At 44.7% G+C, this 16,719-nt stretch overlaps 1 protein-coding gene across 2 annotated transcripts in view; it reads right to left on the bottom strand.

The window, feature by feature from the left end:
• The window catches only part of LOC118391017 (sarcoplasmic/endoplasmic reticulum calcium ATPase 1-like), an 86,166-nt gene that overhangs the window by 57,940 nt on the left and 11,507 nt on the right, over nt 1-16,719 (bottom strand). For both annotated transcript variants that reach the window (XM_035781924.2, XM_035781923.2), the window contains exons 2-5: nt 13,981-13,998; nt 13,523-13,605; nt 2,565-2,669; nt 128-266 (exon numbers count right to left, since the gene is read on the bottom strand). In XM_035781924.2, coding sequence (XP_035637817.1) covers nt 128-266; nt 2,565-2,669; nt 13,523-13,605; nt 13,981-13,998 — 345 coding nt within the window. The remainder of the gene's footprint in view (nt 1-127; nt 267-2,564; nt 2,670-13,522; nt 13,606-13,980; nt 13,999-16,719) is intronic.

Below are 16,719 nucleotides of genomic sequence, written 5' to 3' on the forward strand. Positions count from 1 at the left end.
GTGTGTGTGTGTGTGTGTGTGGGGGGGGGTAAGGGCAAGCATGCATATGGTGAGGGGGAACAGAGAAAGACTGCCACTGAAAATACCTTTCCCCCAACTTGTGACACCAGGGACCGCCTCTACTCACCGGCAATCTCTACAACATCCCCAGGCACTATTTCCCGGGCCTTGACCCTCTGGACTGCCTTGCGGTTCATGCGGTACACTTTGGCTATCTCTGGCTCGTACTCCTTGAGAGCCTCGATGGCGTTCTCTGCATTCCTCTCCTGGATCACAAAGAGAGCGCATGAGAAGGACAAAGCGAGTGGCAGGTTCAATACCAACACAAAGGCCAAAATGTTGATGCTTTACTGAAGCCCCATTTTGTACCATGGTACAGCATTTGTATATTCCTGTCAACTTGAAATTAAATCCCAAAATGAACACCTACTAGAAAGGCGATGTCTACAAACTAAATATCCAAACTGATCTTACCCAGTGTACTCACGCTCGCTCCCTCAAATTGTTCCTTAAAAACCTCTCAACACACATCTTATTCTACCTACCCATCCCTCATGGGTCAAAGTGCTCTATTCAGGGACCTATTCTGATTAGGCTTCGTTTCAAAGTTCTTCAATTAACACCGAACTATCTGTCTGCAGATCTACAGACTGAAATGAACAAAGACAAGTTTAGATTTGTCATTTAGGAGACACTTACAGTTAGTGCATTCATCTTAAGACAGCTAGGTGGGACAACCACATACTGTACAGTGCATTCTGAAAGTATTCAGACCCATTCACTTTTTCCTCATTTTGTTAAATTACAGCCTCATTCTAAAATTGACTCAATTTTATTTTTCAATCTACACACAATACCACAATACATGGAAAAGCAAAACCATGTTTAAAAAAAAAACGGAAATATCACATTTACGTAAGTATTCAGACCCTTTACTCAGTACTTTGTTGAAGCACCTTTGGCAGTGATTACAGCATTGTAATCTTCTTCTTGGATATGACGCTACAAGCTTGGCACACCAGTATTTGGGGAGTTCCTCCCATTCTTCTCTGCAGATCCTCTCAAGCTCTGTCAGGTTGGACGTGGAGCGTCGCTGCACAACTATTTTCAAGTCTTCCCTTAGATCCGGCTGCCACCACGCGTCACTGTAGGGATGGTGCCTGGAGTCTTCCAGATGTGACGCTTGGCATTCAGACCAAAGAGTTCAATCTTGGTTTCATCAGACCAGCAAATCTTGTTTCTCATGGTCTTTTAGGTGCCTTTTGGCAAACTCCAAGCGGGATGTCATGTGCCTTTTACTGAAGAGTGACCATCGGGTCCCCTCCCTGACCAAGGCCCTTCTCCCCCGATTGCGCAGTTTGGCTGGGTATCCAGCTCTAGGAAGAATCTTGGTGGTTCCAAACTTCTTCCATTTAAGAATGATGGAGGCCATTGTGTTCTTTGGCACCCTTCCCCAGATCTGTGACTCGACATAATCCTGTCTTGGAGCTCTACGGAGTAGAGTGGAAGTGTTGGTTGAGGAATTATTAGTATTATTCAATTGAGATGAGGGTGATTATTTAAGAAGAGGTAGGGTTTCAAGTGCTTTTGGAAGATGGACAGGGACTCTGCTGTCCTAGATTCAGGGGGAAGCTGGTTCTACCATTGGGGTACTAGGACAGAGAAGAGCTTGGACAGCTGAGCAGAAGCTGCCCTCCCGTGGGGTGGGAGGGCCAAAAGACCAGAGGTTGCAGACAACATGTCATCATTCACGGACTAAAAGGCCTACAGAAATGGCATTCATGTCATAAATGGCTTGTTTTACTGGCGCCTCTAGAAGCAGATATGTACATTGTCATACGTATGTATACCAGTATCTTTCCATGGCTAAAATTTTAACACAAAGCAGACCAAAAGCTTTGGTCCTTTAATTACCTGCTGTATGTCAAATAGTGTGCTATAACTTGGGAAATAAATAAATGTGACTCTGGATGATAACATAATGATGTTTGTTTCGAACATTAGGGCTGTTTTCCTAAAGATGTTAAATCTGCCTTGTGTTTTGCGTCATTGCCACGATACTAACGGGTATCACGATACTGGTATCGTCTCGGCACTCATGCATGGCCAACGGGGCTATTTAAAAGCTTTCCAAGAGCTTGGCATTGGCTGTAGTCTTAAACTTGGGTTCCATGGTTTCGATTGGTAAGTCTCTCCTGACCTACAATAAAGTACATCAATAAAGCCCTGCTGACACGCATGATGATCGAAAGCCAAACAGAGGTTATGGTTTCCGTATAGGATAAAGGACACTTTATATAATGACCTCCTCACCCTAAGTGACACACCATAATACCTTGTATTTTAGCACCATTTCATCTGTTATCTGCTCCAGGCAAATACCAGCTGGGTAGGAGCGATACTGTACGATACAGGTGAGCAGAGGATACACAAATATAAATGGTCTGAAAATGCACACACGGTGACATCATACCTCACACATTTTGAGAACAAATACACACTCATTATGAGTCTCTTCAGGTGAACATGCATCCACACACAAACACACTAAGAGAGGGTCTCACCTGCCAGACTCCAATCACAGCGTTAGCGATGAGGATGAGCAGGATGACGATGGGTTCTACGAAGGCTGTGATGGTCTCCTCTCCCTCCTCAAACAGAGCCAGCACCTGGAACACAGACAGAGAGAAATAGGAGTCTCCTCTCCAGATAAAACAGACTCAATAGGAGTATCCTGGACACACACAGAGAGACAGAGAGAGAGTAGCCTCAACATGAGTCTCCTGGACAGAGAGAGAGAGAGAGTAGCCTCAACATGAGTCTCCTGGACAGAGAGAGAGAGAGAGTAGCCTCAACATGAGTCTCCTGGACAGAGAGAGAGAGAGAGAGTAGCCTCAACATGAGTCTCCTGGACAGAGAGAGAGAGAGAGTAGCCTCAACATGAGTCTCCTGGACAGAGAGAGAGAGAGAGAAGCCTCAACATGAGTCTCCTGGACAGAGAGAGAGAGAGAGAGTAGCCTCAACATGAGTCTCCTGGACAGAGAGAGAGAGAGAGAGAGTAGCCTCAACACGAGTCTCCTGGACAGAGAGAGAGAGAGAGAGTAGCCTCAACACGAGTCTCCTGGACAGAGAGAGAGAGAGAGTAGCCTCAACACGAGTCTCCTGGACAGAGAGAGAGAGAGAGTAGCCTCAACATGAGTCTCCTGGACAGAGAGAGAGAGAGTAGCCTCAACATGAGTCTCCTGGACAGAGAGAGAGAGAGTAGCCTCAACATGAGTCTCCTGGACAGAGAGAGAGAGAGTAGCCTCAACATGAGTCTCCTGGACAGAGAGAGAGAGAGTAGCCTCAACATGAGTCTCCTGGACAGAGAGAGAGAGAGTAGCCTCAACATGAGTCTCCTGGACAGAGAGAGAGAGTAGCCTCAACATGAGTCTCCTGGACAGAGAGAGAGAGAGTAGCCTCAACATGAGTCTCCTGGACAGAGAGAGAGAGTAGCCTCAACATGAGTCTCCTGGACAGAGAGAGAGAGTAGCCTCAACATGAGTCTCCTGGACAGAGAGAGAGAGTAGCCTCAACATGAGTCTCCTGGACAGAGAGAGAGAGTAGCCTCAACATGAGTCTCCTGGACAGAGAGAGAGAGTAGCCTCAATATGAGTCTCCTGGACAGAGAGAGAGAGTAGCCTCAACATGAGTCTCCTGGACAGAGAGAGAGAGTAGCCTCAACATGAGTCTCCTGGACAGAGAGAGAGAGTAGCCTCAATATGAGTCTCCTGGACAGAGAGAGAGAGTAGCCTCAATATGAGTCTCCTGGACAGAGAGAGAGAGTAGCCTCAATATGAGTCTCCTGGACAGAGAGAGAGTAGCCTCAATATGAGTCTCCTAGACACAGAGTGAGTAGCCTCAATATGAGTCTCCTGGACAGAGAGTGAGTAGCCTCAATATGAGTCTCCTGGACAGAGAGAGAGAGTAGCCTCAACATGAGTCTCCTGGACAGAGAGAGAGAGTAGCCTCAACATGAGTCTCCTGGACAGAGAGAGAGAGTAGCCTCAACATGAGTCTCCTGGACAGAGAGAGAGTAGCCTCAATGAGTCTCCTGGACAGAGAGAGTAGCCTCAATGAGTCTCCTGGACAGAGAGAGAGTAGCCTCAATATGAGTCTCCTGGACAGAGAGAGAGAGTAGCCTCAATATGAGTCTCCTGGACAGAGAGAGAGAGTAGCCTCAATATGAGTCTCCTGGACAGAGAGAGAGTAGCCTCAATATGAGTCTCCTGGACAGAGAGAGAGTAGCCTCAACATGAGTCTCCTAGACAGAGAGTGAGTTGCCTCAATATGAGTCTCCTAGACAGAGAGTGAGTAGCCTCAACATGAGTCTCCTGGACAGAGGGAGAGAGAGTAGCCTCAACATGAGTCTCCTGGACAGAGGGAGAGAGAGTAGCCTCAACATGAGTCTCCTGGACAGAGAGAGAGAGAGTAGCCTCAACATGAGTCTCCTGGACAGAGAGAGAGAGTAGCCTCAACATGAGTCTCCTGGACAGAGAGAGAGAGAGTAGCCTCAACATGAGTCTCCTGGACAGAGAGAGAGAGAGTAGCCTCAACATGAGTCTCCTGGACAGAGAGAGAGAGTAGCCTCAACATGAGTCTCCTGGACAGAGAGAGAGTAGCCTCAACATGAGTCTCCTGGACAGAGAGAGAGAGTAGCCTCAACATGAGTCTCCTGGACAGAGAGAGAGAGTAGCCTCAATATGAGTCTCCTGGACAGAGAGAGAGAGTAGCCTCAATATGAGTCTCCTGGACAGAGAGAGAGAGTAGCCTCAATATGAGTCTCCTGGACAGAGAGAGAGAGTAGCCTCAATATGAGTCTCCTGGACAGAGAGAGAGTAGCCTCAATATGAGTCTCCTGGACAGAGAGAGAGAGAGTAGCCTCAATATGAGTCTCCTGGACAGAGAGAGAGTAGCCTCAATATGAGTCTCCTAGACACAGAGTGAGTAGCCTCAATATGAGTCTCCTGGACAGAGAGTGAGTAGCCTCAATATGAGTCTCCTGGACAGAGAGAGAGAGTAGCCTCAACATGAGTCTCCTGGACAGAGAGAGAGAGTAGCCTCAACATGAGTCTCCTGGACAGAGAGAGAGAGTAGCCTCAACATGAGTCTCCTGGACAGAGAGAGAGAGTAGCCTCAATGAGTCTCCTGGACAGAGAGAGAGTAGCCTCAATGAGTCTCCTGGACAGAGAGAGAGTAGCCTCAATATGAGTCTCCTGGACAGAGAGAGAGAGTAGCCTCAATATGAGTCTCCTGGACAGAGAGAGAGAGTAGCCTCAATATGAGTCTCCTGGACAGAGAGAGAGTAGCCTCAACATGAGTCTCCTGGACAGAGAGAGAGTAGCCTCAACATGAGTCTCCTAGACAGAGAGTGAGTAGCCTCAACATGAGTCTCCTAGACAGAGAGTGAGTAGCCTCAACATGAGTCTCCTGGACAGAGAGAGAGAGTAGCCTCAACATGAGTCTCCTGGACAGAGAGAGAGAGTAGCCTCAACATGAGTCTCCTGGACACAGAGTGAGTTGCCTCAATATGAGTCTCCTGGACAGAGAGAGAAGCCTCAACATGAGTCTCCTGGACAGAGAGAGAGAGTAGCCTCAACATGAGTCTCCTGGACAGAGAGAGAGAGTAGCCTCAACATGAGTCTCCTGGACAGAGAGAGAGTAGCCTCAACATGAGTCTCCTGGACAGAGAGAGAGTAGCCTCAACATGAGTCTCCTGGACAGAGAGAGAGAGTAGCCTCAACATGAGTCTCCTGGCTCGAGAGAACCATTATCAGTGTACAGCAATTCCGTCGCCTTTGACCCTAGTTCTGACCTAATATATTGGTCTGTATTTGTGAACATCACACATTGTTTATGCAGCTTTAAAATACATTTAACTCTTATAGCTCTATAAAAACAGTTTGAAAAAAATCACAAATTATCAACAGCAAGAAATTCTTCGTAGAGGGTGTAGTCTCCTTGTGGCTTGGTCCTGTCTCCACCTATAGTGAGTGGTAGTACGTATACTATATAGGAACTAAAGCCCCTTCCGACCCAAAATGGCAGCAGGGAAATGGATGACGTGTAAAGGCAGGAAGGGGTAGCATTTCTGCATAAAGGTCAGCAGTGGCCAAAAAACTGAGGGCAACATTCTCCACTAGGTTCGGGGTGCATCCCACATTTGTCATGTAATTTTCTTTTAAACTAGGCAAGTCAGTTAAGAACCAATTCTTATTTACAATGACGGCCTACCGGGGAACAGTGGGTGTATCTGCCTTGTTCAGGGGCAGAACGACAAATTTCTACCTTGTCAGCTCGGGGATTCGAGCCGGCAACCTTTCAGTTACTGGCTCAACGCTCTAACCACTAGGCTACCTGCCGCCCCAAATGGCACCCTATTCCTGCATGACGCACTACTTTTAACCAAGGCCCATAGGGCTTTCACAGCCATTTGGGACACCGATTTCAACAACTGTATAGCAGTTAGCTATTCCGGTTGTTCTTTTATTTCTGTAGGTTAAATTGTGGACTTTAACAACATTAAAAGCTAGGTCCTTATGTATATGTGGGAGAGAAGGTACACAAAGTCACCACCGGAATGCTGTGGATTCGAAGAGGAGGAGACAACGAGATGCACCGTTGGTGATAATACAGAGCTTAACCACATACCCAGTAAAAGTTATCCCCTCCACAGTGAGTAGTGAGGAGGAGCGAGCAGAACGAGGTACGGCAGATCATTGGCTCAAGCCCCGGTCGATAACTCATCATTCAGTCATTTGGGGCCCGCAAATATCCCCTTCCCTCCGCTCTACTGCTCCGTGTAGAGAACATTGATGGGGGGGGGCAACTCCTGATCCGTCCTTTCATTCAGCCTACCTAGCTGAAACGCACACACGTTTCCGTTGCAATTCTGACATTTAGCGAATATTTTTAGTTTCAGCAGACAGGAGTTAGAGAGAGAAGCATGATGAGAAGGCTGAGGTTTACACAGGGTTTAAGGTATCAGTGCAGGAGTCCATTTCAACTTATCACAGGGGTTTCTCCACAAACATAAACTTATACATTAAGCGATAGACCAACTCCTACACACATTTAAAATCTCCACCTAAGTTGACTGAATGTCCAGATTTCCAACATTAAGAGTCAACAAACGGAAGAGAAAATGCCAAAGACGTTTTACCAAGATGTGTAAGGAGAACAAGAAGAATGAGATCCAAATTTAACCCAATTCAAAAGGCCACTGACTTTCTCCCTCCTTTCCTGTACAACCCAGAACCTTAACCTACACTCCCTTTCTACACTCCCTTTCTCACATAATGCCATGGGAAAAATAAATAAAGGCAAGCTAACCTTTCCTTAGAATCAAATGGAGGAAGTGTACAAATGTTCACCTCGGTTTATTGGGTGAGACTTTGTGACCTTCAACAAATACAATGAGTGGATAAAACAGAAACAACACGCTCTTTCCATGACAGACTGGCCAGGTGAAAGCTATGATCCCTTATTGAGGTCACTAAAAATCAGTGTAGATGAAGGGGAGGAGACAGGTTAAAGAAGGATTTTTAAGCCTTGAGACATGGAATGGGGTCCCGTGTGGTTCAGTTGGTAGAGCATGGCGCTTGCAACGCCAGGGTTGTGGGTTCGATTTCCACAGGGGACCAGTATGAAAATGTATGCACTCAGAACTGTAAGTCGCTCATCTGCTAAACAACAAAAAAGTCAATTATGTACGTGTGACATTGAGGGTGAATAGGCAAGACAAAATATTTAAGTGCCTTTGAATGAGATATGGTAGCAGGTACCAGGCATACCGGTCGAGTGTGTCAAAAACTACGACGCTGTTTTTTTTCAAGCGCAAAAGTTTCCCCGTGTGTATCAAGAATGTCCCACTCACCCAAAGGACATCCAGCCAACATGACAACTGTGCGAAGCATTGGCGTCAACATGGGCCAGCATCCCTGTGGAAAGCTTTCAACACCTTGTTGAGCCCATGCACAGATTAATTGAGGCTGATCTGACGGCAAAAGGGGGTGCAACTCAATATTAGGAAGGTGATCCTAAAAAAAAAAAATTACACTCCGTGTATATTTTTGGGTGTTTTAACACTTTATTCAGACAGTAATGAAATGAGGTGGGGAAACAAGCAATTGGGAGAAGGGTGGACGCATCGATTGAACCCTGGTCTCCGGTGGGGAGTTTAAGTGAAATGTTCCGGGGAGTGTTAACACTACAACGCAGCTCTGCACAGCTTCTGTTACCTTTGAACCTGTAGTGATTGACTTGGTATGGACCGGTCTATACTCTCTGTCCTTATAGATGGATAATAGTGATCAAATTGGCTCAAAACAATATCAGTAAAACAATTAGAGTAGAAAGGTAGCCTTATCAGTATTTAATGTTACAAAACTATCGTAAGCATTGTGTCCAGTCCAATACAACAGCTATTGAGCAGACAATGGTAGACTTGAGCATTCTCCCTCTTCTGCTACTTCTCTCCATAGTAATGTACAGTATATGATTATATCATATTGGAGCCAGCTTCAAAACACAGCAGCACTTTCTCCTCTGTTCTGCTCCTGTCGCCTGGTTACAAGGCTCTTTATTCTCATGTCATGCAAAGATTCAGAGCAGGTCAATATCTCTATTAACATATTCAAATAGGCACACAAAGGAGTTCCACATTGAGGTTCGGCCCTTATATAGGTTAGCCTATCCTTCAGATACTACCGCAGGTCACTTTCTCCACCAGCACTAGCAGGCACTGCACTGGGAGCTCACGTTGCGGTTCTCTTGAGAGGACTGGCAAAGTTACTGCTACTGTCCTTTCCAACAACAGTTTTAGTCTCAAAGGATGTACGGGAGTTTCAAACAGGGTCCTCTCAAATTCAGGAGGGATTATGGTACTCTCAGGAAACTGAGTAGTGAACCCAGCTCAGCGCTGCTTGGTATATCGTAAAGCTGTGGGAGCTGTAGTGGAAACAACCTACGCAGCTCTGCTTGGTATATAGTAAAGCTGTTGGAGCTGTAGAGAAACCAGCCTAGGTAGCTCAGTGACTGCTTGGTGTAGTACAGTATATAATAAAGCTGTAGAGAACCCAGCCTAGGCAGCTCAGAGTGCTTGGTGTAGTATATAGTAAAGATGTGGGAGGTGTAGTGAAACCAGCCTACGCAGCTCTGCTTGGTATATAGTAAAGCTGTAGGAGTAGAGAAACTAGCCGAGGCAGCTCAGAGTGCTTGGTGTAGTATATTGTAAAGCTGTGGGAGTAGAGAAACTAGCCGAGGCAGCTCAGAGTCTGCTTGAAGAAAACCTCATCTCCAAAACATAAACTTCAGGAAATTGGAAAAAAAACTACCATATTTTACCATTAATGAACATAGTTTCAAAACCTTAGAAGCTATTTCGAATACATTTGTGGTACTAGTCATGAAATGTTAAGGACATTGAGGAAAGCTATTGCTTCAATACATGTAAGACAATGAAAATATGCACAAAAAAAATGGAGCTACAAGGTTCAGACAGCAACGATAGTAACGCTGTGGGAGCTGTAGTGAAACCAGCAACGATAGTAACGCTGTGGGAGCTGTAGTGAAACCAGCCTCGGTGGCTCAAAGTCTGCTTGGTATATAAACTCAGCAAAAAAATAAATGTCCCTTTTTCAGGACCCTGTCTTTCAAAGATATTTCGTAAAAATCCAAATAACTTCAGAGCTTCATTGTAAAAGGGTTTAAACACTGTTGCCCATGCTTGTTCAATGAACCATAAACCATTCATGAATATGCACCTGTGGAACGGTCGTAAAGACACTAACAGCTTACAGATGGTAGGCAATTAAAGTCACAGTTATGAAAACTTAGCACACTAAAGAGACCTTTCTACTGACTCAGGGCCCAGGGTCCCTGCTCAGCTGCGTGAACATGCCTTAGGCATGCTGCAAAGAGGCATGAGGACTGCAGATGTGGCCAGGGAAATAAATGGCAATGTCCGTACTGTGAGACACCTAAGACGGCTCTACGGGGAGGTAGGGCAGACAGCTGATCATCCTCGCAGTGGCAGACCATCTGTAACACCTGCACAGGATCAGTACATCTGAACATCGCACCTGCGGGACAGGTATAGGATGGCAACAACAACTGCCCTAGTTACACCAGGAACGCACAATCCCTCCATCAGTGCTCAGACTGTCTGAAATAGGCTGAGAGAGGCTGGAGTGAGGGCTTGTAGGTCTGTTGTAAGGCAGGTCCTCACCGTCAACAATGTTGCCTATTGCAACAAACTCATCGTGGCTGGACCAGACAGGACTGGCAAAGAGTGCTCTTCACTGACGAGTCGCGGTTGTCTCACCATGGGTGATGGTCCGATTCACGTTTATAGTCAAAGGAATGAGCATTACACCGAGGGCTGTACTCTGGAGCGAGATCAATTTGGAGGTGGAGGGTCCGTCATGGTCTGGGGCAGTGTGTCACAGCATCATCGGACTGAGCTTGTTGTCATTGCAGGCAATCTCAATGCTGTGCGTTACAGTGAAGACATCCTCCTCCTTCCTGCAGGCTCATCCTGACATGACCCTCCAGTATGACAATGCCACCAGCCATACTGCTCGTTCTGTGTGTGATTTCCTACAAGACAAGAATGTCAGTGTTCTGCCACAGTTAGCGAAGAGCCCGGATCTCAATTCTTTTGAGCACGTCTGGGACCTGTTGTATCGGAGGGTGAGGGCTAGGGCCATTCCCCCCATTAATGTCTGTCAACTTGCAGGTGCTTTGGTGGAAGAGTGGGGTTATATGTCATAGCAAGAACTGGCAAATCTGGTGCAGTCCATGAGGAGGAGATGCATTGCAGTACTTAATGCAGCTGGTGGCCACACCAGATACTGACTATTACTTTTGATTTTGACCCCCCCTTTGCTCAGGGACACATTATTCGATTTCTGTTAGTCACAGGTCTGTGGAACTTGCTCTGTTCATGTATCCGTTGTTGAATCTTGTTATGTTCCTACAAATATTTATACATGTTAAGTTCGCTGAAAATAAACGCAGATGACAGTGAGAGGACGTTTCTTTTTTTGCTGAGTTTAGTAAAGCTTTGGGAGCTGTAAATCAGTTGAATGGAACAGGGGCTCTGTTCCACTGTAAACAACACATTTACATTTAAAAGTAGGAAAAACTAACTCTGCAGACACACAGGCAGCCCAATCCACCCCAGGCTTGTCTGGACTCACAGCCTCCCACTTAAAAACACCAGGCATCAGGATCAACACACAGGCAATTAGTGCAGATACTCTATCATATACGTTTTCCTACTTCCCAGAAGTGCCCAGTAATTCCATCCTGTGGCACTGGGGACAGTAACAGTAATAGATGGAAATAAAATAATTATCCAGGCAGGTTTCCCTTGGTCGTGACACTCACCCCACCCCACTCTACCTTACCATCTGGACCAAAACAGGGTCACTATTTAAAAGTGGAACTGACAGCATTTTAGCAACATGAAATCTTATTAAGATCTGTTCATATACACCCCCAGGAAGAATGACACTTTCCTAAACATGTTCTGATCAGCAAGCACTTAGATATGGTTATTTTCAGTTTCATAAATTCTTAGAATGTTTGGGAATTACATATAGTAAGGCATTTATGGCAAAAATCTATAGCAATATAGAGTGGGAAAGCAGATGAACATTTAGACAATTAATAGACACTGCAGCAAATAAAATATACAAAAAAACATCTGTCTCGTCGAAGACCGGAGTCTACAGACCGTTGTGCTGTAGCCAATCAGAGCAACAGCAGGCATTATACAAACAAGCCATTTTCCCACACTGGCCTAGCCATCACTCACCTTGAACTGGACTGTTTGTTTACAGGCAGTTGCAACAGCACAACTTTAGATTAGCTAGAACACTTTCAACAAAAAAGCCACAAAATACGCCTGAATGGATTTCCACAAATATGTTAACACTACGGGAGTCCTCTTACATTTGGGAACTTTACAGTCCTATTGATCAAACAACCATGAAAAAGGTAGGCTCGCTCCCTCCGTTATGCACATCAACAACTAATGCTAGCCACAGCAAGATGAACTCAAATCTAACGAAGGAACAGTAGATAAACCCTCAACGTTTTTCAGCTAGTTGACCGTAAAAATTGCACTCATAAACGATGGGGAATTGTAGCCTCCTCATCCTTCTGCCAATGCATGCTTGTCCCAACCAAGCACCTAAGCTAACTGGCTAGCTAGCTACTTCCAGACACAGTTGAGAGAACACCTCTCTCTGACCATTTTACTCGCCGTAGCAGAGCTGGCTAGGCTGTTTACGTTATTACTTTTTTTGCCTTCGACTTTCCCAGTCTTCGTTACATTTGTCCATTTATGTCCAAAATAGAGTCATTGAAACTGAAATAGTGCATCCCAAATGGAGGCAGCAAACAATGTACTGTACCAGGCCAGCTGTGATTTACAACCTGTTAGCAATATGTTTTGGACTACCAAGAAACGTATTGGTGAATTATATGACTCATGCATTGAACGGCATCAATCTATTTTGCCAACAATGCCTTACTGTACATCATGGAAAGTTGAGTTAAATATAACATGTTTTTAAAACCTCTTATAAAGTTGGTTTTAAAGCATAAACTGGGAATTTGATATTTTGATTGTCTGTGTTGCATATCTGCAAAGTAGTAAAAACTCTGTCAGTTCCACTTCAAGGAATCGTATGTGTCAGAGTGCAGGTTATCTGGTATTATTCTAAATACTAAAGTGATATTATGCAGTATTTAGTTATTTTATTTCACCTTTATTTAAATAGGCCATGGTGGCAAGGTAATTACAATATAGCAATTAAACACTGGAATGGTAGATGTGCAGAAGATGAATGTGTAAGTAGAGACACTGGGGTGCAAAGGAGCAAGATAAATAAATACAGTATGGGGATGAGGTATGGGCTATTTAGAGATGAGCTATGTACAGATGCAGTGATCTGTGAGCTGCTCTGACAGCCGGTGCTTAAAGCTAGTGAGGGATGTATGAGTCTCCAGTTTCAGAGATTTATTTTAAAAAGCAGGCAGAGCTGAGGAAAATCTAGGAATTTCAAATGTCTGAACATTCCATTTGCATTTCAATATTATTGGAAATACAGAGGTGGTATGCTAAGCACTGCCTTCAGGCAGAGAATTATGGCTACATGATGCCCACAGTCAGGCCAGAGCATTATGGCTACATGATGCCCACAGTCAGGCCAGAGCATTATGGCTACATGATGCCCACAGTCAGGCCAGAGCATTATGGCTACATGATGCCCACAGTCAGGCCAGAGCAGACTAGTTGTCGCTATCAGCCAAGCTGCAAAGCCAGACGTTCAGTGACTCATCCACTGTGCAAAAGCCCAAAACATTCAACTCTATGTAATATGAATGAGTGGAGCAAACAGAGATACGGTGATGAGCAGCAGTCAGCGATACATCCTGTTGATGGGTATTCTGGTCTACAGTGGTTACTTACAAAGGAGACGCAGGCAGCAAGCAATAGGATCCTGACCAGGAGGTCCTCAAACTGCTCCACCACCAGCTCCCATAGGGACTTGCCTGCAATACAGACACACAGAGTCAGTCACATGGCTGTCCGGCTATACATCATCGTGTCACACATGCCTAACAACTTAGTCAAGGCCTAAAAGTACTGTACATATGATAATCTGAACTACAGTAAATGTAGCTCCCCATCTGTTGATGATATGAGACTTCTATAGGCATACTTGTGTTCTTCCAGTTATGGTGCCCTGTTCTACTGGCAGTGTGTCTATGTATCTATATGGGTAGTGCTACAACAGTCCGTGTGTACTCTGAGGGTTTTCCCTAACTGTATCTCTCTAGTACAACACAGATGATCCCTAGGCTATAGGGCTAATTGTCAGCTTATGAAGGAGGCTCCAGAATTACACTGGAAAGGTCAATATTTACCTTCTTCAGCCGGGAGCTCTGTCAGTGTCAGTCACATCACCATATCCATGGAGGAATGGAGAGAGAGGAGAATGAGAGTTGAATGAGAGATTGGGAAAGAGTAAAACAGAGAGAGGGAGGGGGAACAGAACAAACAAAGACAAGTTAATACCATTTGATTAACTTAGAATAGGCTTTGAAATGCGTTTGACATGTGTATTACGGTTCCCAAAGGTGGTGGAGTGGCAATCTTTACCAAGGAACACCTTCAGTGCTCAGTTGTCGCCACCAAGTCTGTCCCCAAACAATTTGATTTGTTGGTTTTAAGCATTACGCTTTCTACTAGCTCTTTGTTGACTGTTGCTGGGTGTTATCGTCGTCCATCAGCACCAGCCTGTACCCTACCTGCCCTAAGTCTGAATTTGTCCTGCTAGGTGACCTAAACTTGGACATACTTAAACCACCTGACCAAGTCTTAAAACAATAGGACTCCCTAAATCTCTCTCAGATCATTACAAATCCCACAAGGTATGACCCCAAACACCTAGAAAAGGCTACTCTCCTCGATGCTATCCTCACAAATAATCATGATCGTTATCAGACTGGTGTTTTTTGTAATGACCTTAGTGATCACTGTTTTACAGCCTGTGTTCATAATGACAGCTCAGTGAAACATCCTGTCCTAATTTGTCAGACGCTCGGTAAAAAACTTGACCTGGTCTCTGTAAATTAGTATAGAATCAGCTTGATCCCCTCTGTCCAAGAAGCTTGGACCTTCTTTTTTGTATTTTTATATCTTCAGTGATATTGTTAACAAATACAAAGAAAATGAGAATTGAAAACATGTTCAGCCCCTGATTCGACCGTGATCTTGCAGAGTTACTCAACCTCTAAAACACCATTAGGCAAAAGGCTTGGCACACACTGTAGAAAATAGTAAAAAATAAAGAACACTGGAATGAGGTGATGTCCAAACTTTTGATTGGTACTTGTAATTGATGAGGCTGAGCGTCATGTACTGTGAAATTTGACAGAAACCGATGACGATTAGAATTTTGAATACTGAAATGACTGTACTTATGTAGTTGTAAAATTTGAGTGATGTGTAACAAATGGGTGTGTGTGTGTGTGTTGTGTAACACAAGGAGTATGTGCCATGTAACACATGGAGTGTGTATATGTGCTGTGTAACACATGGAGTGTGGGTGTTTACTGTTGTTTAGTCACTTCCCAGGCCTGAGTGTGCGGGTGTGCGTGTGTTTGTGTGGCAATGGACGCAGAGCAGGAAGCGTGTGGGAGGGAGACAGGCAGCAGAACACACTGCAGCTGGCCTACAATGAATGGAGATCACAACTATAGCTACGGTACAACACCCACCACAACCACCCCTCTTTACAGCACCAACCATCCATCAATACTGTGGTCAGCACACAAACACTAACTCACATTGAGTGTTAAACATCTTGCTCTGGCCTCCCCGGCGATGAGACATCGCGCTGTGTTAAGAAGCAGTATGGCTGGTTGGGTTGTGTATTGGAGGACGCATGACTTTCAACCTTAGTCTCTCCCGAGCCCGTACGGGAGTTGTAGCGATGAGATAAGATAGTAGCTACTACAACGATTGGACACCATGAAATTGGGGAGAAAAAGGGGTCAAATTAAAAAAAAAAAATCTAAAAACATCTTACTCTAAATTAAATACTGTAAATCCTGGCAGTTTAAAAGCACGATGAAAATCCTGTGTTTTGATTCTGCTACAGTAGGACTGCATCGGAGGTTTCACGTGGGGATCAAACGTCACACACATCAAATCAAATCATCAAATCAAATCCAATTTTATTTGTCACATACACATGGTTAGCAGATGTTAATGCGAGTGTAGCGAAATGCTTGTGCTTCTAGTTCCGACAATGCAGTGATGCAACGGAAATAAATAAAAATAATACAATTTCAGGACCATTGGAATTAGAGTTAAATCAGGATCTTTTAAATTCTTCCAACTTTCTGATTGACCAGAAGGAAAGGAAAAGGTAGAAGTATTTTAATCATTTCATGTTAAAATGCCCTTTAATTAAATTGCTTTGTATTGACAGAGTCCGTACAGTACATTGAGAATGTAATGGCTTGTAGCAATACAAAGGGGGGTATTGTACTTTGAAGAACAGTCTGTCTTTATGTTTCCACTTATGTTATCTGAGTAGGCAGAGTGGAGGGGTAAGATGAAGCAGAGGAGAGAAAACTGCCATTGAAAACTGCACCATAAATATCAACTCGTGAATGCAAAAAAAAAAAAAAAATACGCAATTTCAGTCATAGCCTTACAGCTTGGCATTTCTTCTTAGTTCCTAACCAATTATCTGTCAAATATTTTTTTACGTCTTTTCATCATCATTTTTGCCTCATTTTCACAGAGTAATCTGTATAGCTACGATGACTCAATGTAACTGAGTACGTATTTCGTCATATAGAGACTCAAGGTGAGTTCTCTGACCTGAACATGGTAAACCCTTATGGAGAACCTCTCAGTTCCAGAGACTCCTGCAAACTAGAGGAAACTGTCCCGCTGTTTTCCTTGTACTGCCAGTCTTAATATGCCCATGTCCCTCTTACTGTGCCTCTCCAATTGTTGAAGGCTGGCCTGGAAGGAGACAAAGGGAGGCTTGCTAGCCAGGAGCAAGGGAGGGAGGGCTGGAGGGGTTGAATGGGGTTCCCCAGCATGCACTGTGCCAAGGATTCCCTCCTTACTGTTGTCATCTGGGT

This window comes from Oncorhynchus keta, chromosome 12 (genome assembly GCF_023373465.1).
Source record: "Oncorhynchus keta strain PuntledgeMale-10-30-2019 chromosome 12, Oket_V2, whole genome shotgun sequence".
Lineage (NCBI taxonomy): Eukaryota > Metazoa > Chordata > Actinopteri > Salmoniformes > Salmonidae > Oncorhynchus > Oncorhynchus keta.